The sequence below is a fragment of the Amphiura filiformis genome, chromosome 20 (genome assembly GCF_039555335.1).
Source record: "Amphiura filiformis chromosome 20, Afil_fr2py, whole genome shotgun sequence".
NCBI classification, from domain to species: Eukaryota; Metazoa; Echinodermata; class Ophiuroidea; order Amphilepidida; family Amphiuridae; genus Amphiura; species Amphiura filiformis.
This window is the reverse complement of record NC_092647.1, coordinates 28,000,265-28,024,805: the sequence shown is the minus strand read 5'-3', so window position 1 is coordinate 28,024,805 and position 24,541 is coordinate 28,000,265. Positions and strand designations below refer to the sequence as shown.

At 37.5% G+C, this 24,541-nt stretch overlaps 1 protein-coding gene across 4 annotated transcripts in view; it reads left to right on the top strand.

Moving 5' to 3' along the window:
* Positions 1-151: 151 nt before the first annotated feature.
* The window catches only part of LOC140142907 (uncharacterized), a 48,241-nt gene continuing 23,851 nt past the window's right edge, over positions 152-24,541 (top strand). Inside the window, exons 1-6 of one of the 4 annotated variants that reach the window (XM_072164930.1) lie at positions 152-490; positions 5,865-6,610; positions 13,798-14,406; positions 15,340-15,481; positions 16,231-16,364; positions 17,752-17,881. In XM_072164930.1, the coding sequence (XP_072021031.1) occupies positions 5,883-6,610; positions 13,798-14,406; positions 15,340-15,481; positions 16,231-16,364; positions 17,752-17,881 (1,743 nt within the window). In that variant the 5' untranslated portion in view covers positions 152-490; positions 5,865-5,882. Of the gene's footprint in view, positions 491-865; positions 971-5,864; positions 6,611-13,797; positions 14,407-15,339; positions 15,482-16,230; positions 16,365-17,742; positions 17,882-24,541 lie in introns of those variants that run through there. The other 3 variants (XM_072164929.1, XM_072164932.1, XM_072164931.1) reach the window with 3 other exon arrangements.

The following is a 24,541-nucleotide window of genomic DNA, read 5'->3' as shown; positions in this document are numbered from 1 at the left end:
TCGCCGCCACCACCCCGGGCCGGGGAAACCTATTTGATTTCCATGCATGCCCTATCCATGTATTTGAGTATTTTCGGGATCGAGTAGGCCCTATTTCGGTTCCTTCCGCGAAGTTCAAGTGCAATAATATTTTAATTCTTCCGCCTCAATTTCGGCAAGGCAAGACCACAATGAGTAGAGTACATTAATATGCGAGTTTTGTTCTACCCGGCCCCAGGGGTAAGCTTAGCTCAGTGCGTCACAACCCGACCCTCATGTTTATGGCTCGACAAACACACACTCACGTGGGTCGAGGCGGCCAATCCAGTGCAGTTGTCGGCTGTTCACGCCCCGTGCATATGACGTGATTGTGTGGGCACAGCACCACCCCACACAGCGTTTTCTAGAGAAGGGTAGGGGAACATACACAGGCGATTTGCAACGTGAAAAAACGCCGGAGATGTGCCGGAATTGTTCATAGAATTCACCAAATTTGTCAATCAATTGTTAGGTAAGTGTATAAAGATGACTTTTGAATGATTTTGGTAATTTTATAGTGTATAAAGCACCGTGGGAGAGACGATTTACTACAGTGGTCTTGCTATACATTAACAATAGACGCGACACACACGTAGCTAGATGTCTGTGTCACCCGGTTCCCGTACCGACCAACACGCACAGAACACCGAGCTTGGTACACACACATGCGGAAACAATTGTACAAGATATCACATGTACAGTTGATATGGTTGCATGACATTCACAGTGCAGGATAGCAAATTTAGCAACACCCATTGGAAATTTATTGGTTGACACTGGCGCCGCGCCAATCGCCATGTGTGAGTGGCACCATAAACGTATTGCATTATAAAACCATGGTAAAACCCCCAAACCCATAGTAGTACAGGTAATGAGGGTCTGTGGTAAAGACATTACAATACACTACAGTCAGTAAACATAAATGAAGCATGGAAGGCATGGGGATTTACCTGTAAGTTCATGTTTTTCTTATTTTTAATAATATAATTTGTGCAGTAAAACTTTATACTAAAAATGAATTTCCATTCATGCATTTCATGGATATTTATTTGCATATATACCACTGACTGGTATATTAATGCTAGTTGGGGTGTGATCTTGGGGTATGGTGGTTTGGGCGTGCTTCACTGCATGGTGTTATTTTTACAGATTGGAGTGCAAGATCATTTTGCATATGATTTTAATATTTTTCTCTACCTTTTTATAAAGTTTTTAATGACACCCAAAAAATTGCTTTCTCGATCTTGTTCAACAGGTGGTGGCAGGAGTGGGATAATTTTTAAATAATAACTTTGCTTGGTGTTGATGGTGCATAAAAGTTTTGATCGACCGCCCTTTCTCGACTGACCCACATTTGAAAATTTCAAAACAATACTGACTCATTTTTTTATTTTATGAAAAAGGGCCAGGGTTTTTTGGAATTTTGTATTTTTTAATTTTAATATCCATGCCAAAATGGGTCATTCCATACCAAATCAAGGAGTGCTACCCACCTGACCTGACCGGATTCCCTCAGATATTTTTTTACTCAAAAGTTTAGCCTCATATAAATGCAATTATTTTTTGTCAGATTGCCGGTAATTGTTTTTTACTTTGTACATATGTATAGGATACCATATGGTATACCCAGAAAATAGGTCACAACCCATTTTCATTTTGAATAGTGCCCTCACAAAGATAATTAATTTGGTGCAAAAAAAATTCCACATTTTCAGGTGGCCCAAACCAAATGTGGTCCATCCCGTCCATCTTCAAAATTAAAAAAAACCACAAATTTTCTACCGTACCACTACATGTACCAGAGTCATGACTAAAACACTGCCAAGTCCCAATCATTTTATAGGTTAAATTGCATATAAAATTGTACTGTAAGGGTATTCCACATTTTCAGAGGGCCCAAAACCACAGTAAATGGTCTGTACATGTGCCCAAACCCAATGTGGATCAATATATGGAATTGTATGGAATGACCCAAATCCTTCATGTACCCACCTTCATAAAGGAGTAAAATTTAGTGATTCTAGCACCCAAGGTATGTTTGAGTAGATCCACGAAAAAAAGTTAATTCACAAAATTTCAGTTGATTCCAATTTTGAGTTTGCATTTTATGCTTTACATGATGATACATTGTACACGTAGGCCACTGTGCTGTAAATTTGGCTGAACTGTTAAAAATAACGCACATTTTTTGAAGTACCAATACAGTAGTTTAAATAGTCAAATACCGGTCTACCCATATTTACCTCCCTGCCTCCCAATGTATAAAGTGTTTACATAGGGCCCATATTATACTATTTACCAGTTTGCAGCCTCCAGGCAGCCACAATGCTTGAGCTCCCATTGTGTGAGGGAGTGTAGGAAACTGTCTCAAATAAGCTGGTATTACATTTGTAGGTATGGGCCCATAATGATAACAGTATTTAAGGCCAAATAAAAAAATTAACATGTTTCACGTCCCGCCCAACCTTCCCGCTTCCATTTTTGAGGTTTCTTCAATTTTATTTTTATTTTTTGAAATTCAGTTATAACTTTTCAAAAAATATGTCTAGGAAGTAGACATGCTTTCTATAGACCTTGCTATATACAAGGAACACTTTTATAAGGTTTTGTGATAGTTAGAGGGCCTATCTCTCAGAACAACAAATAAAAAGAGGCCTCCTTTTTCCAGGCATTATTGTATGTACGCTAAAACAGCTCTAATTATGGGTATTTACACCGATTTTGCGATAAAAATAAAAGGCCCTTCCTTCTTTTTTTCAAAAACCGGATGTGAAACATGTTTTTATTTTACTTGGCCTTATGGTTTAGAAAAAAGACCTTTTACTGACACAGATCATAAAAATTTGGGAACCGAAAGGGCAATGGAACTTTTTTAGTGGTGGTGATGATAATGATGTTTATGATTTTACTACGATAGAGGTGGCAGGAGTGGGACAATGACTTTGCTTGGTAGTGTTGCTAATATTGTTTCATGAGTTGTGATGATGATATTGGATTATGATGATGATGATTTGGAGGTGGCAGGAGTGGGATACCGGTAATGACATTGCTTGCTGTTGGTGGTAGTAGTGGTGGGATAGTCTAGTGAATGATGATGTTTTTGTAAAAAAAAATTTTTTTAATTAAAGGAGGATTTTGTGATCCTAGCATCCTCTTTTTATGACATTTATCAATAGATATCCATGAAAAAAGCTTATTCCCAAAATTTCATTTGATTCCGATTTTGCGTTAGCGAGTTATGTACATGATTATGTGTATTATACTGCTCCATAGGCCACTGTTGTAATTTCGTTCTGGTATACCAGAACGGAATTCAAATTAGGCGTATATTTTTGCCAAACAAATGACTCTTGCAATTTGCCGACAATCACATATATAGCTTTGACTACATTTGCCGACAATCACATGGTTTTGACGACAACAGTCCATTTTGCAGACAAAAATTGTGTATTGGGGGTGTCACACCCCCATACCCTCCTGACCTCACAATTTCTTGCCTTCGACATGGCTTACTACTTATTGTATGAAGCCCGATGTGTTGTGTTTAAGCCATATTATAATATAACATTTCCATAAGAAATAGAATTGTATTTTTTGGGTATAAAATGTTAATTTTCACTGTAAGATGTCCTCTTAAAATTTGGGCCCAAACACTACGAGGCAATACAAAGAAAATTTATTTTGCCATTTATTACCAACACATATATGTCGCCAATGCGAGCTACTCATTCGAGCATGAGTCGTGTCGGCTCTTTTGATAATGTCACGACTGCCCGCATGCCATGTACATACTGTGTTATGCACACTGTATACGGGTTCGACTAATAATTATTTCCATCGTAATAATAAAACAAGTTAAACGACGGTTCTGCTGTTTATTCAAAAGCTTGAGTTTTGACAGAGTTTTTGAGCATCCTCATCAGCGAATGTTACGGCTTTAAATAATGAATGTTCAAAAAAATAATGAATCATGAAAGAGTCAATTAGCATCATTCCACAAAAAATATGACCGGGGGACTGAACATCAACACTTTCATTAGCCTAGTAAATTAACTAACTGTGATGAATGTTGCAAAGTTGAGTGTATTGAGGCTGTAAAAGGGACTTTAAATCCTGAACTATAAAAATAATAAAATAAATAATAATAAAATCACACTTTGGTGAACATGCATACATAAATTGGATGGAAACAAACTTTATTTTTAGTTTGCTCTCATCTATGAAAAAAGTATAAATGCTGCCCTCTGTTGGTACAGTTTGGCAGTGAAAAAATGTACATGTAGCATGTTGCCCAGGCTGATGGCAGGCTACCAATGCATGCAGGGGGGAGCTGACATGCAGAGAGAGGATTGATCACACAAATAAGCCAGAGATGGATCCCTCAGTCTGATTTTACATGGCTTTGGAAGGAAAACAATGAACTTTAAAAATATCAAAGCACTCTAAAATGGTGTATATATGAGTCGTAATGTGTACTGTGTGCAACTGACTCAGTGAGTTTGTGATAATTATTAAACTTTTATTATGTGATGCGATCAAGCAAAATAGGTCGCAACTCGGAAATATTAAATTTTCAGTTTATTTTATATAGGATTGTTAAAAGCATTTACAAATCTGGATTTTGCAGAAAACACCATGGAAATTGAACAAACAGTTGCAAAGATCATGAGCAATCGAGTTTTCAAAACAACAGGATAGTCGGATGAATAGGGCCTGTTTTAGTACTATAGTACTCATGCAGACTCTGAGGGGATTTGGCCGTAACTGTCAAAAAGTGGCTGAAAAGAATGAAAAAAAAAAGTGGAGGGAGGGACATCCCCTAGACCCCCCCCCCTGCCCTAAAGATCAGAACAGGAAAAAATGGCAAGGAAGAAGAATTAATGGATAAGGAAAATGGGAATTTCAATAGGAATGAGGAAAGACAGAAGATGATTTAAGCACTACCCATCACTCCACGGGGTCAACTTGCGGTTAGCAGGGGTGCGTGAGTGAACATGACACCACTGCTCGCTCACTGCATAGACGTGCATGGTTAAATTTGAATTTGGACAGATATATTTACAATAAAAAACATTCAAAATGTTGGTCGATTTCACATTTTATGTTATCTACAGAAGGTGTGATTTATCCTTCATGCATACATCACTTTTGTTCTGAAATCGACCAAGTAATAATGACACACTCACGATTCTAAAACAACATCTTTTGCACAGAATTCAATGGGATTTGAAAAGTAAAGTGGCAGTTGAATGAAACTCTAGTGATAACACTTTTACAGTGCATGATGGGGCTTCCTTAAATCATCCTCTGGAGGAAAGATAAGATAAAGACAAGATAAATGGGAAAAGGGATATCAAGAGAAGAGGAAAAAAAACAGGAAAAGAAAAGGGGGACGGAAGAGGGGCAGTGGTGGGGGGGCATTGATCCTATTGCTACAAAGCAGTGGAAGAGAACAAAAGTGGCTAATTTTCCCAAAAGTGGGGGAACATGTCGTTTCCACTTACCCCCAGGAGTGATGCCCATTGAATGGAGAAGATGACGACTCTTTGAGGATTACACCAGAAAGTCTGATAGTCTTGATTACTGGCAGTGGCTCTGGTTTGGCACTTTACTGGCTCACTTTTATTTATGCAAAGGCCCGATTTTATAAGATACATATGTGACGGTGTGACCCCGTAACCAGTGTTCCTGCTCCATTCTTCAGGATTACCCACATCACATTTGTAATGCATGCTCTACTAGCTGTTGTTTGCATGTCTCGTATCTTATAAATATCTCAGAAATGTTTCACCAAATACCACTATCAAGATGGAGTCATGATTTCTTAAATGCTGTTTTCTCCAAAGCTCACTGGCCAGTCCACCATGCACTACCTCCTTGGAAACAAGGGTGCACACACCACCAACGGCAACATCTTTGAATGTGAACAGTGCGGACAGCAGTATGATGCAGAGACTGAATTCCAGGAACATGACTGTAAACCCCTGGCCTCCTACTTGGAGTATCAGTATGCAACGATGGAGGAATGGGATCAGACTTACGAAACGGACAATACGTGTGAATATTGCGAGCAATCTTTCACGTCACTCGGTAGACTGCGACAGCACAGGTGCCTATTCTGTAAGACCTGCAAGAGAGTCCTCTCTTCAGCTCAGCGATTGGACATGCACAGGTGCCGCAAGCACTCCAAAGATGATGATGTAGGCCTAGCGTGTGATAAGTGCAAGCAAACATTCACGTCGCTCGGCAGACTCAAGCAGCACACATGCTTGTATTGCGATACCTGCAGTAGAGCATTCCAATCCAAACGAGGTTTGTCGAAACACAGGTGTATTCCTGAACCCGATCAGGATGTGTACACGTGCATTCAGTGCGAGCAGACCTTCACTTCGCATGCTAGGCTGCAGCAACATAGATCAGCAAATCATCAAGGTCAAGAGAATATAGACTCCATACAATGTGCCCTATGCAATCAGAGGTACAAGGTCGGCACGCATCACAAGTGTTTGTATTGCAACAAATGTCAAAAGCTATTTGCGGACACAAATGAATTAGATGATCACACCTGCTCTATTGCTAATCTGATCAAGGTGTAAGTATTTAGATTTATTTTCCTCACCCCAATATGTTGCACCGTTTCCTTCCATCCTGTTCTGTGGCAGTACCCCACCCATTCACCTCCATCCCCACTTGCCTGTGCCTGTCCCCCTCCACAGTAATTTAACAAACAAATCATCAAAAATTCTAGCTGAGCAAAAGTAACCAAATTATATGCAAATTTTTTGATCCCCATGAAATTCATTCTGCTCAATTCCAATGCCCCTATCATAGACTTTGTGCTCTCCATGTAGATCATGCCTGTACGTATGCATCTGCTGTAGGCACTGATTCTCCTGAAAAAGTTTAATCACAGATATGTTCCAATATCTATGGTTCAATATGCATGTTTTTAAATAAAATTCCCTTTAAAAGGAAGGCCAGCCTCAATGCAGAAGAGGTCTTGTAAATAGTTTGGGTCACCGTGAAAGGCATTTTTTAGGATCACGCTTACATCCATGTTACATGACAGTTCACCAAACCATCAATGGTGAGAACATGCACACTGAAACAGCAAAAAACATTAACTCCTATAACTCCTGTCAACTCTTTAATTCATTACTCCTCCAAATTGTTCTGTTTTGTCTTTACTGCTTTTTACCCATGCTTATTATTAAAATCAAGAAATACACTGCAGTTGTTAGTTAATTCGCTATATTAACTCAACTTACATGCACATTTTATTTTAAAATAATTTTATATTATTTCGCAATGTATAGTTTACTATAAGATAGTAGCAAGCACATGATAAAGGAATCATTCACTACAATCTTCACTTTTCTGTATTTTTTGAATGTGTTGATTGTTGTGCAAAGCTATGGACATGGCATCTTACCTACTCCATTCTGTAATAGTCTGCATTGTGTGGCATTTTGTTGAAATTTTATGCATTAGAAAGCCTCACATGTACTGTATTTATAATTTATTGTTCTTGTGTCAAAATAATTACCAATATTTGAAATTGCCCTGCAGCCCTGGGCAAGGAACTATTACTGACACCTGTTTGTCTTGGTTATACTGTACAAGAACTTGGGGAGCTGATCATTCCCCCGCTTTGACCATGTTTTTGCTGAACAAGTTTATGTTTATATGTGTAGGCTATGATAACAGCGCAATAGGGCGTTGGTACCTAATTTCTGAGATGGGCTAATCAGTGTACAAACTAAAGATTAGCTAAGATTATAGCCTTCTTCTATTGGTATGAATTATTATTTTTACTTTGGTGGAAATGTTTTTGATGTCTGCTAATTCGACGGTAAGGAAAAGAATGTATGTTTTGCAGCTTCAACGAACGTATGAAAAACGATTGAGTATTGCCAAAGTTATGTTTGAATTAATTATGACTTAAAAGTTATCATAGGTTAGGCCTACACATATAAACATAAACTTGTTCAGCAATCAGCATATCAAAAAAATGACATGGTCAAAGCGAGGGAATGATCACGAGGTCATAACAGTGGACTACTGATAGCATGATGTTTGGTTGCCTGTGAGTGCATAATTGATATGTTGATAACAGATCTAATAATGTTGTGGAATCAAAATCTTCATTATATGGACCACATTGAAGTCAAAGTAATTATCTATCCTATCCTGTATCGCTTTTATGGATAAAATTGACTCAAAATGTTATTGATGATATTATTGCTATCTTTAACATCAGTTTTGTCTTTTCAACGGAAAAATCCGATTGAAAATAAAGTTTTTAGGGCTAGCTATAATATTGAACAATATATCCCATATTTTGACATGCACTTATAGAAAATAAATAAATTATTGTCTTACTTTATAAATTATAAATACTGTAAAATGACACATAACTAAAGTGAGGCCAATTTCTATCTTTTTTATTTGATTCATAAAATTACATTCAACAAAATGATTGAAGACTGAGAAAACACACAATGCAGACTACAGAATGGAGTAGGTAAGATGCCATGTCCATAGCTTTGCAGGAGTTTCGGACTAACAATCAACACATTCAAAAAATACAGTTTAAAAGTGAAGATTGTAGTGAATGATCAGTCCTTTATCATGTGCTTGCCACTATCTACTTATAGAAATAATATAAAATTATTTTAAAATAAAATGTGCATGTAAGTTGAGTTAACATAGCGAATTAACTAACAACTGCAGTGTATTTCTTGATTTTTATAATAAGCATGGGTAAAAGGCAGTAAAGACAAAAATACAGAACAATTTGGAGTAATGAATTAAAGAGTTGATACAGGAGTTATAGGAGTTAATGTGTTTTGCTGTTTCAGTGTGCATGTTCTCACCATTGATGGTTTGGTGAACTGTCATGTAACATGGATGTAAGCGTGATCCTAAAAATGCCTTTCACGGTGACCCAAACTATTTACAAGACCTCTTCTGCATTGACGCTGGCCTTCCCTTTTAAAGGGAATTTTTATTTAAACAAAAATTTGTGAAAATATTTCCATTAAAATGTTAGTTCAAGCATCTCAAACTTTTTGACTTGAGTTTTGAGTCCGGCAAAAAAGGAAAAGAAAAAAGGGGTATGCATTCAGCAATGAATTTCAAAAGCTCAGTCAGAGACATCCTTTTTTTTGTCTTTTAGTAGCAATTAAACATAACAATGATTAGCTGCCTTGTTTTACAGATTAAAGCTTTTTAAAGATGATCCCAGCAAAAGTGTTAAAATGTTACGATTTGTAGGAATTGCTTAAAAAGTGACAGATATGACAATTTTGGATTTTTGTTATTATTTTTTTAATGGGCAAAACGGAAGAAATCGGCAATGTTGTTCATTTTAAAGCTCCATTCAATTGCATGTAGAAGAATCTGTACGGATGAACTCCTAAAACGTAGCCAAAATGTGACCTTTCCTGATTTAGCGAATCACTTAAAATTCAAGAGCCTACCCCACTCTCTACTTGTGGTGTTGACTGATATTAAATTCTGTGTGAAGCTGAAAAGATTGGAATTAGGTGACAGTGAATCTGTGACAATGATAAAGGACATCATGATGATGATAGTGATGATGATGATGATCGATGATGAATTAGACAGGTGATGGTTATGGCGATGGTGAGCAAAAAGGCGCAACGCTGATGATGAATAATGATGGTCATGACACTGATCACAGTGATGATTAGCAAGGAGGAGGAAGGGAATGATGATGATGATGTTATAATATTACTATTTACTTTTAAATGTCAAGCTGATTCTTATGATGAAGGGTGTGTCCCATTGGAGACTTTGTTTAATGCCATGTTATCAATTCAGATATTACACAAAATGTTTCTGCTGAGAAGAGTGAGAACCACACAATCATGACTGTGGCTAAGAGGGCCACTGATATGTGACATGTTATGTGAAAAACAGACACTTTTGGGCATGTTATTTTTTGAGGTTGGGCACCCATTCCTTTTTAAAGGAATTTTTATTACATAACTTTGATATTTTGCTCCACAGCACCATTTTCCCCAACGAAATAGGACATTCATAAGCGAAGATATATTGAGTTCGTAAGTTATGGTAAATGAAAATTGAGATATCGGCTTTTAAAAATATTAATGACAATGTTGAGAGTAGGATTACCTTGAAAAATGTCTAAAAAAATACAAGATGCCAGTTACTTCTCCATAAATTTACGATCCTGCCCAAACTATAACTACTGTATGAGGTACCGGTATGTCCCTCTACTACTATCCCTCTACACACATACACCACACCCACTCCCACACACACCCCCCACACCCACATTGGGAAATGAACTGGAAAGTCCAGAGTTATTTGTGGTTCAGGAAAAACACGAAAAGCTACAATCAAGGAATTTAATTTTGGCACACTCTGCCCTAATTGTAAACTGCCACACTCTCCCCCAATTCAATGTTGAAAAGCAATTTTGACATTGGGCTCTCCAGTCTCTGCAATATTGGTTGAGGGAGAGGAATGGGGGAGGGAAAGGGTAATAGAAGGTTTGTACTTATCATCAAACATTGTTACAATGTATACTAATTTCATTGTCAAAGTGTGCCAACTTTGATTGTCTAAGGAATTTGTTTTATCATTTACTTTTGTATTTTGCTTTGACAGTTTTAGAATGAAAATTGGTATTTCTATCAAACAGTGGCGGATTTAAGCTGTCAGCAAGTCAGCAAGTGCTGACAAGGCCCCCCTTTTATTTTGGCCAAAGGGCCCCCTGCTTTTTTTTTTTTTTTTTTTTTTGCTTTAATTGTTTTCTACAAGGTTCAAAGGTCCGGTGGGTAGAATAGTACTGAAAAGGTTATATATGCCCGTACATGCAAGAGGACATTCTATTTATGCCTGCATTTATGATTCTTAAAAAGTTTCATTAAATTTTGCCCGTTTTGGCACAGCAAGAGATCAAAAGCCAAGGGCCCTAGCTGCCCAAATTTATATTTGGGAATACAATTTCTATAGAATCAGGACTATGAATTGGTACATTACACATTCTCAAAATACAAGTAGGTCATCTCGTATGGGTCCAGGGCCCCCAATGTTAGATATAAGCGTATCATCAAAGCTGGCTCTAACACTACAACATGTACAAAGGACCCCGTATGTGGACCGTGATGCACTTAAGCCTAAAGGTCTTTCCCCTTAGATATGAATTTTGCCAATTTTGGCCGGATACCCAAGATCAAGAGTTCCCGGGGGCCCAAATGTCAATACAAAGGGCCGGTTGTTTCTCAATAACTATTCATGAGTTCCAAAGGTCAAATATTATAGGTCCCCGGGGCCTAAAATGTTTTTAAACAGTAATTTAAAGCAATAACAGTTCATGGTTCAGCACTTGGGCAGTGTACCTTTACATGGGTATATATATATATTATTGGGTACAGAGCCCAAATGGGCCCAGACCCAGGGCCCTCAAAATGTGCCTCCCTCCCAATTGCCATGTGCACCTTCCTTTGTAGACCTAAAACACCATGTTTTGGGCCAAAATAGGGTAAAATTACATCACCTTCATTTTTTCCCTGCTTCACCCGCAAATGTCATAGTAAAATCGAAAACAAAATGTGCATGCCCGACTCTCTCTAAATTGTTATGCTTCTGCCGCAATCTTAAATACGTAATCAAATTAAATTAAGCCACTTGAGTGCATATGCCTTCCTTACAGTGAGTTTGGGCCCTCCAAATTTGGCTGGGCCCAGGACCCCCAAAAAGGCAAATCCGGCCCTAAGGTGCATAGATCCGGGGGTGTGGGAATGGGGATAAATCCCCCTTCTTTTGCACCATATTTTAACAGTTTGGTTTAAAAATGGCAACATTTTTCGCGCACATTTGTGTCATAAACATAATTTGTCGCCAAAAAGTCCTGGATTTAAGATTTTTTTTTTCCAACCCCATCCCCCTAATGTCAAAATTCACGCGTACCAACGTATTGGCTTCGTATTCCTTGAGATCAGATTATATGACCATTAATCTGTGATTTTGCTTGCTTCTTGACTATCAAGCAAAAACAGAAAAGGAAATATTCCTTGTTCTTTTACCGAAATAATATAGGCCTACATCAACTTTTACTTATGAAATGGAATGAATGTTTGCGCACTACGCGCACGTATCTCATAACATTGGGCCAAACTAATGATCACTATCAAATTTTGTTCTTACTCTCCTCCCGACAAAAATCCAGGTACGTTCCTGATTTCAACTCTTTACCATTGGGCCCCCAGAATATTTTGCTGACAGGGCCCTTTTCCTTAAATCCGCCTCTGCTATCAAACTTACACCACATATTTATATCATGCCTAAAGCACTCATCAGTTGAACCCCAATTAAAGTGTCTACAATTAGGGACCAATAAATGATTATTGTAGGAGTACCAATATTTTGGCATGTATAAACTGTATGTGTAGTGTAGGCCTACTATAGTACTAATTATTATACAATGTTTCTTACCATTTTATTTTATTTTTTGATTATGTCATTAATCTTAATAGAATATATACAACAATGGATTTGTAAATAGCGCTTTCACCCCTGGCCCCCAATCATACTGATGATGAAGCACCAAATGAATATCAAATTTGACTTTTAATCTTTAGCTTCAGCATGTGCCTAGCCGTAGACTTTGGTACCATACACTGTTAATGGAAAACAACAGATTGATTTCTTTGAACTTGCAAGTTACAGCAAGAAGAATGACACTTATGTTCAGTATTGACATCCCAGTCTTTCCTTGTCCACTACAAATTATTGAGAGTCTTAAGGGCTGGGGTATGAACGTTTGGACAGTATTTATTTTGGGACATTAGAGCACATCAGACATATCGAATTGCATTCTGAATACCAAGAATGTCATTCTGATATCAAATAATTTTGATTTTTTGAAATTCGCAATTTGATACACATTTTATGGCAAATCATTAAAATTGATATTTTTGATATTTAACAGTACTTGAAGTAAACTTTATAAATCTGATGATTTATACTTAAAGTGTATGTAGGTGGGATGAAAAGCCGACGATCAATTGAAAATTTTGGCCTTTTCAGTATTGAAGATATGGATTTTTTTCCCAAAACACCAAAAAAATTAGGTCTTTTTGGGAAAAAATCCATATCTTCAATATGAAAGGTCAAAATTTTCAATTGACCATCGGCTTTTCCTCCCTGCTACATACACTTTAAGAATATATCATTAGATTTATATAATTTACTTCGAGGACTGTATATATCAAAATTTTAAAAAAATATCAAATTTTTATAATTTGTCATAAAATTTGTATTATATTGTGATTTTAAAAAATGAAAATTATTTGATATCAGAAAGACATGCTTCAGTATTCAGAATGCAATTCGATAGGTCTGAGGTGCTCTCATGTCCCACAAAAATACTGTTTAAACGCATAATAAACGCTCATTTTGGATCCCTTAATTTCTGCACAAAATAAACAAGTGGACATAAGTGGACCCATATAACACTGTACGTACATGGCGTTGGAGAAGTTTGTTACACATCAAAAGAACCAACCCGGGGATGGAGTGGGTCTCATTGGCGACATTATGGAAATGTTACAATATGGCTAAAAGTATATTCTCGAAATGGACTGCATTTAATATACTGTACACCTCCATGTATGATTGTCGATCATTTGGTTTAGTAGTTAGGCTGTTTTAAACACAAAAAATTTGTTTGTCCATTTAATTTTAACAACTCTATGTTTTACATTTTCTTTTAAAATTTTGCAGTGAACCCACCATGGCGATGATAACCAATACACCTACCAATCAGAGTGAGCTCCACTTATATCGCGTCCTTGAGAAAGCCAACCTACTGACCTACTATGACAGCTTCATTCAACAAGGAGGCGATGATGTACAGCAACTATGCGAGGCCAGCGAGGAAGAGTTCTTGGAGATCATGGCATTGGTTGGGATGTCCAGCAAGCCGCTTCATGTGCGAAGGCTACAGAAGGCTCTCCAGGACTGGGTTACCAATCCCGAGAAATTCAACGCACCATTGACATCGCCACCTCAAAATCTAGCCATTCCGTTTAGTTTAGGACTGCAAGCTACGCAGCCTAATAAAGCAAGCCTACAGAATAAGTTTACTGCATCGGCAGGGTCGATACAAGACCAAGCATTGCTGATGTCGATGACAGCTAGCGGTAGCATGCCACAGATAGCGTCTCCCCTGTCGACGTCATCTTCAAGGATTGGGGCCGGTGATTTTGGTTTAATAAATCATGAAGAGAACCCAATATTAATGAGAGAGACAGTAGAAAGTCTGAAAGAAGCTGCTGAAATAGTGATGTCTAATGAACAACCATCTTTATCCCCACCTCCAATACTCAACAGGTGAGATGGATGCATCTTTTATTCTTCAGGATTTAAAAAAAAAATTTCCTCTTTCCCAGACTTTTTTTTTCATTTATCTGTTGGCCATATGAAGAAGACTGAATTTGAATCGTACATTTTCCAAGTGACATACATGTAGCAGTTTCAGGCAATAGAGGAGTTTACTTCACTGGGTTTCAGAGAAGAACGGCAGTCCCTTGCTCAGATTGACGCAAGCGCCCTGTTAATGAGCGACATACACAGAGCTTCAAGGGCATCGATCTGCACCAACCAATGATTTGACGCACAATCGGACAATCAGGTTACCGGTCTGTTGCTATGATTGTCAGACGATTGATTCAGCCAATTAGAACCCCACTTCCATGAATACGTTCTGCACGCTCACAAAATGTAAACAAGTGCCGTTCTTCTCTGACAAAAACTTTAGGGGCAGAGGTTATCTTAGGAGTATCTTATGAGTCTTTTCATGACCACTGACACATATTTGCATAAACTTAATTAAAAGCCCATGAATATGTCACAACAGAATGTCACCTACCCGGTACCGGTACCAAAAAATCAGCATAGTGTCAGGCAGCATTTCCAGATTTCTTTTGGAAAACAAATTCCAACGCTCAATTTGAATTTCAAAGCGCCATGTTTTCCCCAAACTTGAGCTTTTTTCCCCCATTTGTGCCCCAGTCAGCACAAAGGTTACTGAAAATTCTTCTCTTTATGTAAAAACGACCCAATTATGTTATAAACACTTGCCACCCCCTTCCCTTCAATTAGAACACTTTGAATCAATACACTTGCATTGAATCAATACATGTTTAATTCACTGCCTTGAGGCTTGTGCATTTATTAGCAAGGCATATCTTTGATTTCTCTCTTAACAAGTAATAATTTCAGTTTTCAAACATTAATTACTAATTGGGTATATGTTATCTGTAGGAAACTTGTGAAGGATCTGCAACACATATTTGACATGTCATTGGAACACCCTGACAGACTTGCTGAAATCCGAAAATGGTCAGCCATTTATGGACGATTTGATTCCAAAAGGAAGTCTGACAAACCGCTTACTCTGCATGAGGTAGGTCATTAGGTGGGAGTCCAAAGTAGGCAATTTACTGGGATATGCTATGAGACATTGTGCATATACATGTACATGTATAGCGGTGTGCACTTTTAATTAAGTCAGAATGTCAGATCATATCAATACCTTTAACCTGTAGAATAATCATTTATGATTCTTTGTTCGCCGTATCATCAGATTATTTTTAAATATGGATATCATGATCTGATTACCTGCGAGATAATATAATAGTGCCACTTTTGACTAAATCAGATGGCTCATTAGTGCGGGGGTCATAGCATTTAATTAAGCAACTGATCTATTGTACTTCTATCCAATCTGATTTGATGCCTGGGCATGCTAGAAACTTCTGTACTATATCAGTAATAATGCTTTTCTGATTAGGCAATGTATAATCCATATAATTACTACCTTCCTCAAGTCCGTAAAGTAAAATCAAATTTGGAGATTTTCTCAAAAACTGTTATTTTTTACAGGAATCTGTTATGCTAGTTGGATTCCTTGCATCATTTCCTTTATGAAATTGTATACTTTAATATACTTCTCATCATTACATTAGAGATACAATAAAAAACAATATCTACATTACTGACTCGAGGAAGGTATACAGACTATAGACACAGAAAATATCATAAAAAAGATTCTGCTTGTTTGGATTCCTTAGCTTGGGGGCATTAGGCCTATACATTGTTTGCTACATCTTTGATATATGGTTATTCTTATGTTTTCCTCATGTTATTTTGCAGGTGACGGTGAATGAAGCAGCTGCCCAGCTTTGCGATCTTGATCCCTACCTGTTAGCGCAAAGAGAGAAGTTATTCCCCTTAGCTCGTCAGGTAGTCAGGGAGAGCGGCTACAGATACAAACACGGCCATAGTAGGTGAGTTGTCTATGCACAAAGCAGCTATAAAGAGGGTCCCAAATAATTATGTTGATAAAATGTTACACAATAATTGATCAAATTGTGGTGGAATCAAGTGAAATCCAGGGGCTAAATCAACTTTTAGTTTTCAGATAACAGCTACAAGGTTGGTAAAAATGCCCTCTTAGTCAAAGCAAAAAAATCTCTTGATATTAAACAATTTCTTGGGCAGTAATTGCCCAATTTTAGGCATTTTCAGATTTGTGGATACCACCGGTACTTGAATTTTTTTGGGCGAGGTGTGGAGCTCGAGCTGCCAAACCCTTAACCCACTCCTAAGGGTGATTGTACCATATTGACCCATATCTAAATATTTTGGTGAAAAATAATATTATAGGTCTATATTTCTACTAATTTGATATTTGTAGCACTTGAAATTGATGCATAGCGTATGAAAAATGGGACTCTGTTTAAATTTACTGTGTTTTTCAAAAAAAATTAAAGGAGACCCATGAAAACATACCTGTTAAATAGATGGACAGGCTAGCCAAATAGAATCAATGAGGCTAATCAAGGCCTATGGGCTAATGACTTACATTTAGCCTATTAAACTTCAAAAATCCTTAAAAAAGGGGCCCTTTAATTTAAAGGGCCTCTTTCTTTTTAAGGATTTCTTGTGAAAACTACCCATTTTAGGGGCACCTGCCCAGCCCAAGAAAAAATTATTTTGCTGCCACCTTGGTGTATATTTTTTATGTGTTTGTAAACCATGTATTTAGCGCATACGAGGGGCGATCAAAAAGTTCCTGCAACAGGTGAATTTCTCCATGCTTTAGTAAGTTTGATGAAATTTACTGACACTGACAGTATGATTCAAGTACCGTATGTCTTTCAGACCACACAGGTGTTTATTGTGATCTTGTTTACCTGATTATATCAGTATTCAGTATTGGCATAAAATCAATATCCTATAGGGCACTGCCTGAAAAGTAGCAAATGTTGAAAAAATAAGTCAAATGGAGGCATTGCTACATATTGCCAAATACCTTGGGAATAAAAGTACAGAATGTGTTGCCATTTTAAATGGATACACTTCATATTTCTCAAATTAACAATGCATGATAGAAGTGTCTTTATAAAAAAACTGTGCCTTCTTGGTACTGACTTATGCGCAATTTTTTATGTATTATAGTTTTTATGCTAACGTCATGACGTAATCAAAGTACTCCAAAATTTATTATTGACTTAATGTAACATTAATTTAAAGATAAAGGTGCATATACTTCAAACAATCATCAGTAAATTACACCAAATCCACTCACGTGCGGAGAAAACCCACCATTGCAGAAACTTTTTGATCGCCCCTCGTATAATATCGCATGATTTTCTACTATAGGTCACTCAGGCATAACACAGAAAGAGAGGAGAGACCAGAGAGTGCTAAGAAACCAAAGCTAGATAATAGTTACAGGGACCCGGACTCGCATCCAAATCCACGCACAGTGCAAGCTGAACTGATGAAGTTGAGAAGAGAGGTAGGTGTAGGTTACGGTAGGCAGGGTCATAGAGCTCAAATAGGGAGGGGTACGGGCAATGGCAGATTCAGGGGGCTAATAGTCCCCCAATCCTGTAAGAAAGGCGATTTTGAAAAATATTGCACAAAATATGCCTACTCCTCAGACTTCCCCAGAATGCCTGATAAAGTTGCATTTGCCTGAAACATTTTCAGGAGTGCCCCATCCCAATTTTCAAAAAATTAAATCAGCACCTGACACCCTTGGGGGTATGGACGGTACTTTTATCGGATATGAATGACTGAGGATATATGGTGTGACACCCAAAAGTTTCTGACTCCTTGATCTAATTTTGTATCAGTGTGGATTATGAATCAAAGATCTTGTCCAACACTGCAGAAAGTTTTTACACCTGTTGACCTTTTGCACGGATCCACCATCTACCAAAATGAGGTTCAACCTTGCAAACGTGTAAGGGCAGTTTTGTTTTTCATGCCTATTTTATAATCACTATGTGTCATTAAGGCCTAAAAAAAAATTGTTTGATTGGCGTAACCCGACCGACCCTAAAAAATAGGCCCGACCCTAGACTTTCTTTCTTGTTTTTTTTTTGCAAAAAATGAATTCAAAATATTAAAATTATTAAAAAAAATCGTGATTTTCAGCTTAAAATGCCTGTAAAAAAAAAAATTGCCGATCGACCTACCCTAATTTTTTTTTTCATATTACGCCAATCAAACAATTTTTTTTTAGGCCTAGGTTAAGCAGGTCCAATATTTGTAGGGGACATTGGTGCAGCAGCTACTTGTGGACTTGTTTGTGTAACTGGTCACTCAGAGACACACTTGGGTCCTGATAGACCCTCCCTCGGGTCCGTGGAGAACGACTGGTAATGTAGATTACATAGCATTAAAAATCAACCCAATACACGGACCCTCCCAGTCTGTAGGCAATTTGACTTCCAGCTCCCACAAAACGCTGGAAGTTCACTTTTACGGATTTGGAGTCACGCAATCTTTCTATACCACGTCTGTGTTCTCACTGCCTCACCGTTTGTGTAAGCAGTGGTGTAAGCGACTAAAATTACCGACCAATCAATGCAGCTTGGCGGTGGCGATATTTGAAGAAGCTTCCCTTGATAAATAATGAGCAAACATTTGCAAACGCGCAGCGCATATGTACGCATATGGACAATAGGACTAAATCAAGTCGAGTGGTTTATTTACATAACGCGTAATGTTGATCGACTGGGTTTGACAGTGATACAGTGTCTTTACCATTTATTAGTGATTTGAAACTTTTAAGAATTGAGTATTTTTTTCCGAGTAATTGAAATGCAAGATATTTTATTTTAGGCTGGGTTGTTGGTCTGTTTTTTACTGCTGAGAATTTTGGGATCAGTTCCCGAAGGATTTGAAGGAAGTGGGATTGGAACATTTGACAAACAATATCAAAAACATTGAAAGAAAGTATGTCCAAAATATCATGAAAATTGATTTGTTTGTTTTTAATGCATTTTTGGACGATGAAGTTATAGTGTGTCTCCGGTGAAGGAAAATTATACCCCCCATCCCCACCCCCCACCCCCAAAAGGGTACCGTACTATAAATCTAAAAATCATTTTTGAATAAAATTTCAAGCAAATTATGCCCATAAATCAGAATATTCTTTTACTTCATTTATAACAAAGTGAAGCTTGCTATACTTTTGGCTTTTCATGGGGACGTAGAAGAAGGAAATTTGCACACAAAAAAGGAGTCAAGATTCTTCATTTTGTGGAGTTTCCTAAAATTCTATCTATGAATAAAAATTGTAAAATAAAAATCAATTATGTTTTTATTCTATAGTAACTACAGAAGTATCGTGATAAAATAAAGCAGGGGTGGCAGAAGAAGGGACGGCAAAAGAATTAAAAATAGACATGATAGAAAAAAAATACAAAAACATTTGTGCCCGCTGCCCGGCATTTGTGACTTCGAATCATAATGTAGTGAAATTCGACTAACAAATTTGGGGAATTCCCATCATGCATGCAAATAATGATTGCCAGTATTTGGGGATTCCCGTGTCGGCTTTGGGTTATGTCTCACAGTCGGTAAACATTGGGAATTGAATGCAAAATTTATTTGGAACTTCCGCGATCCCGTATCTTCTTAATATCTAGAATAAACGGCCACGTTTTATGACCAATTATAAGTGCAGTTAAAATCTGCGTAGTTTCCATAATTCGATCACCACCATGGCTGCGGCAATGCCTCCGTTTTCAGAGAAGAAACTGAAGGATAGCATTACCCACGCAGCAAAGAAGTTAGGAGTTAAGACTGTAAGACCTGAACAAGAGAAGGCTCTGATATCGTTTCTACGAGGACATGATGTTTTTGTAGTCCTCCCAACTGGAATGGGAAAGTCATTCGTCTTCCAAGCTGCTCCGTATTGTTGGGATTATTTGAATTATGTAAGCCAAGATGAACAGGATGATCCCGGTGACAATATTTCTCATGAAAGCATCGTTTTGGTTGTCGCGCCATTAGTTGCCTTAGTTGAAGACCAAGTTAAGAAACTGAACGAACTTGGTGTTGCAGCAACATTCTTATCTGATAAGAGTGAAGGGATGAGGTGTAGAATCGAAAAGGAGAATTCTCCATAGTCTTCTGCAGTCCAGAGTCTATTGCAACAAATGAAAATAGAGCAATGTTACGTACTCCGACGTACAGACAACGACTTCGTGGTATCTTCATTGATGAATGTCACTGCATAACAGATTGGTAAGTTCAAGTTTTGCTACTTATCAGATCTGTAATTCAACTGCCACACCTAGCCTATATATATGACAAATGTATACCACTATGAGCTAAGTAAAAAAGATTACTAGAATATAAATATTTTGTGATGTAATAGTATTAATAATGATAATGATTTTCTATATTATATAATTTAATTTTTGTGTGGACATCCAGTACATGGAAAGTCTACATTTGACCATGAGTTTCTTTCGAAGAATTTGTCATGCGTCTCTCGTAAGTGTATTAGGTATATAAATTATATGAATGCAAAATTTCTTAGTTTTTAGGGAAAAGTAGTAGTCATTTACGAAATAAAACCTAAAACACGTCACATCCTTCTGCTGTATTAGTGAAGGATATTGCATGAACCAGTGTGATCTTTGGGGTGGGACCGGGGGCACACGAATATGAAAATGACGTACCTGTGCCCACCAGCGTCCGAAACTAGGGGTCTATTTGGGTACATCATTAACAATCAAAAATAGCTTAAAATATAGGAATAATTGTTTAAAAAAGGGGGTCATTCAGTGTAGGCTACTGAAAAAAACACGGGGTCATTGGGTGTAGGATTTGCCAAAAATAACGGGGTCATTTCATGGGCACATGACGTATGTCAATATATGGGAGTGCCCACGGGGTGGGGAAGGGTTGGCGGGGTAGGGAGTTAACCCCCCAATGATTTTGGTTGCTATTATACTCTAAAGACAAAGACAAATACTGAAAAGAATCTATTCAACATGTTCAAATTTGATAAATATAACTACTCGGAGGGGGACATAGGCCTAATAACATATTTGTCTTCAAAATTAACATATTTCTCTTCAAAATGAATCGATTTTCTCGTCAAAATTACAAGAAACTCATCAATTTGATAAGATTGCCTTGTCATTTTTGAAAATGAACTGGTTCTGATCAAAAATGACCAAATAATTAATTTTGAATAGTTTGTCTCCTCTGAGGGGGATATATAACAGAACCTTTTAAAATTGAAATGGATAATCTTGTCAAATAATGAGTTGGAGATCTTTTCAATTTAAATAGTTATCGTCAGATGGTGCCTTTGCAAAGGGTTTTTTGATGGCCTTGAAATGGGTACCCTCAAAATTCCTAATTCGAGCCCTGCTTATCGTATACTTGTTAAAGACAATACATGGCTTGCACCCGGGCTTGCATAAGAATAGATTCCTAATTAAATGTTAGTTTCCACTACTCACATTCATGACATTGTCCCTTTTAATTTTGAGCCAAACAAATGAGGTAAATAAAGAAAATTGCTATTTCACAATCTGTGTATAGCTCGCCGATCACATTACGTGTATTTTGGCGCGGAACATCCGGGGACGTACATTGGCCTATAAGACGTACAACAAATAGCGATATGCACACAATTTATAAGTCGCTGATTCAATTACACATGAGCTGACATTCACGAGACATATCACCAAACACTCTATCAATGAACTCTGAATAAAACGGGAGATCTCCGGATCTATATAAAAAAAAAAAACACTTAAATTTTACACCACTGGGCATTATAATCATGCAAAAAGAAGAAATCCGAGAAATATTGGGAGCGTTGTTGCGGAACAAATCACATATTATGGCTTTAAAATAAGCGGAAACTTATTGTCGATTCCAAGATTGGAAGATTGTCGGTTTGAAACCTAATCAAAATGAGCAATATATCTCATCAAAACGAATTTTTAAGGAAAAATAAATGAGCAGGGATTTTACTTTAGAAAATTGAATAGTGTGAAATTAGAGTGTTTTCAACACCACCAAATACCCCCCCTTTAAAAAATTCATCACACAGTGTACAATTGGCCCGTAATCACAAAATCACTTTTATTTTAGGGTAATATAGTGACGCTACAATTGAAAACTTGTAGGCGCTTCAGCGATGGCAAGTGTTATGTAACACAAGACTAAAATGAGGCCCACATGGATTTTTGTAATTTTCTTATCATTGTTCCCTCATACAACTGAATAATGTAAAATATTTGGTTCCTCCGCCTAAAGAAAGGAGTTTTATGAAGACCACTCTGGCATGATCTAGTAAGACATCATATGCTATTTATTATGTCATATTTGTTGTCTTAAATATGTTGAAGACCGCATCAAGCTCTGAAAAAATAACTTTTATTGCGCTTTTGTGTATTCAAATATGACAAATGGTTCTTCATTTTCATAATCTACCTGGCTGTATATCTTAAACTGCAATAGTTTATGGACATATATTAAAGCCTACGGTTTTTAGCTTAAATCTTTTTCATACAATTTAAAAAAAGAGATCAATCTGAAAATCGTTCACTTGCATGTAGAGCTCTACTCTACTCTTAATTTTGCATAACGTCTGTGTGATAGAGGCTATATCGGGTTGCAAGCCTATATCCCCAATACTTTTATAAAACACTTTCTTGTTTTCTTTCAGGGCGAAGGTAAGGATGGTCAAGAAGCTTTTCGAGAGCAGTATTGTCGATTGGGAGAGCTTGGGCAATGGTACCATCAAAACTACCAATGGTTGGTTTGACAGCGACGATAACTGAGGATGCACGTCGGAAAATCCACAGGAGCCTGGGATTAAGGGATGTAGTCTGTATCGAAGAATCTCCGGAAAAAGATAACATTAAGTATGTGGTGATACCGACAAAGAAACCGTACACGGAAACATTTAAGTTTCTTGTCGAAGAACTTAAAGTAAAAGAAAACCAAACAGAGCGCGTAATAATTTATATCCGTTCCGAAAACAATGCCATATTATATGGTTTTTTGATGAAGAATTAGATGATTCATCGCATTTTGCGATGTATCATAAAAATACATCAGCAGCCGTTAAAAATAAAGTCACTGCAGATATGAGCACACGAGATGGTTCAATTACTGTGCTAATCGCAACTATTGCATTTGGACTTGGGGTTGATGTTAAGGGTGTCAATACAATAGTTCACTATGGCGCCCCATCTAAAATGGAAGAATATCTTCAAACAAGCGGAAGAGCCGGGCGGACGGTTCACTCAGCATATCAATATTGGTCAATTATGTAGGGAGCCAAGAAATGCGCAAGCAACCTTGCCAGGATATTATGAAGACTTACTTGCGTAATGAGCAAAGGTTATGTAGGCGATCGATGATCCTTCAAGCATTTAATAGAAAGAAGCGGGTTAGTGATGGCAAGTTGCATCAATGCTGTGATGTTTGCACTTCAAAGTGTACATGTGGAGAATGCTACGAGACATTTTATGAGAAGGAAGTGACAAAATCAGACAATGTCAATGTTACATCAGCAGATTCCTTCCACATCGCAAGGTTTTGGAGAACGACCGGGAGCGCCTGCGTCAAAAACTTGTGTCTTATCGCGACTCGTTGCTAGAATCAACATTGAAAACGTCAGATACAAACGTGTCGACATGGTCAATGCAATCCCAGCCCCATGTCTATTGTGGTAGAGACTTGGCCACAGGATTCACCATAAATACAGTCCACTATGTAACCAATGAATGCGAAAGAGTGTATAATTACGAAGAGTTTAAAGCCAGGTATGGATTTGCATCAGATAAATATGCCAAGGACGTATGGGACATATTACAACAGGAATTGGGACATTGTCCTATACAACCATCTTTGAGTACAAATATCGCAGATGTAACTGTAACTCGGGATGAATTCTGGGATTCGGATGAAGAGTTTGACGACAATTTTGACAAGATGTACATCCATGATTCTTCAGACGAAGGTTCCATAAGTTCTGCAAGTTCATCTTGAGGAATCAAGTGACCATAAGTCAATGACACTACAACATCTTACAATGTCTTAGGTATTGCAATTTTGTGTAACAATTTTGAACTTTATCCCGTGTATTCACTTTGACCATTGATATATCGGAAGTCCAAAGGGTGAT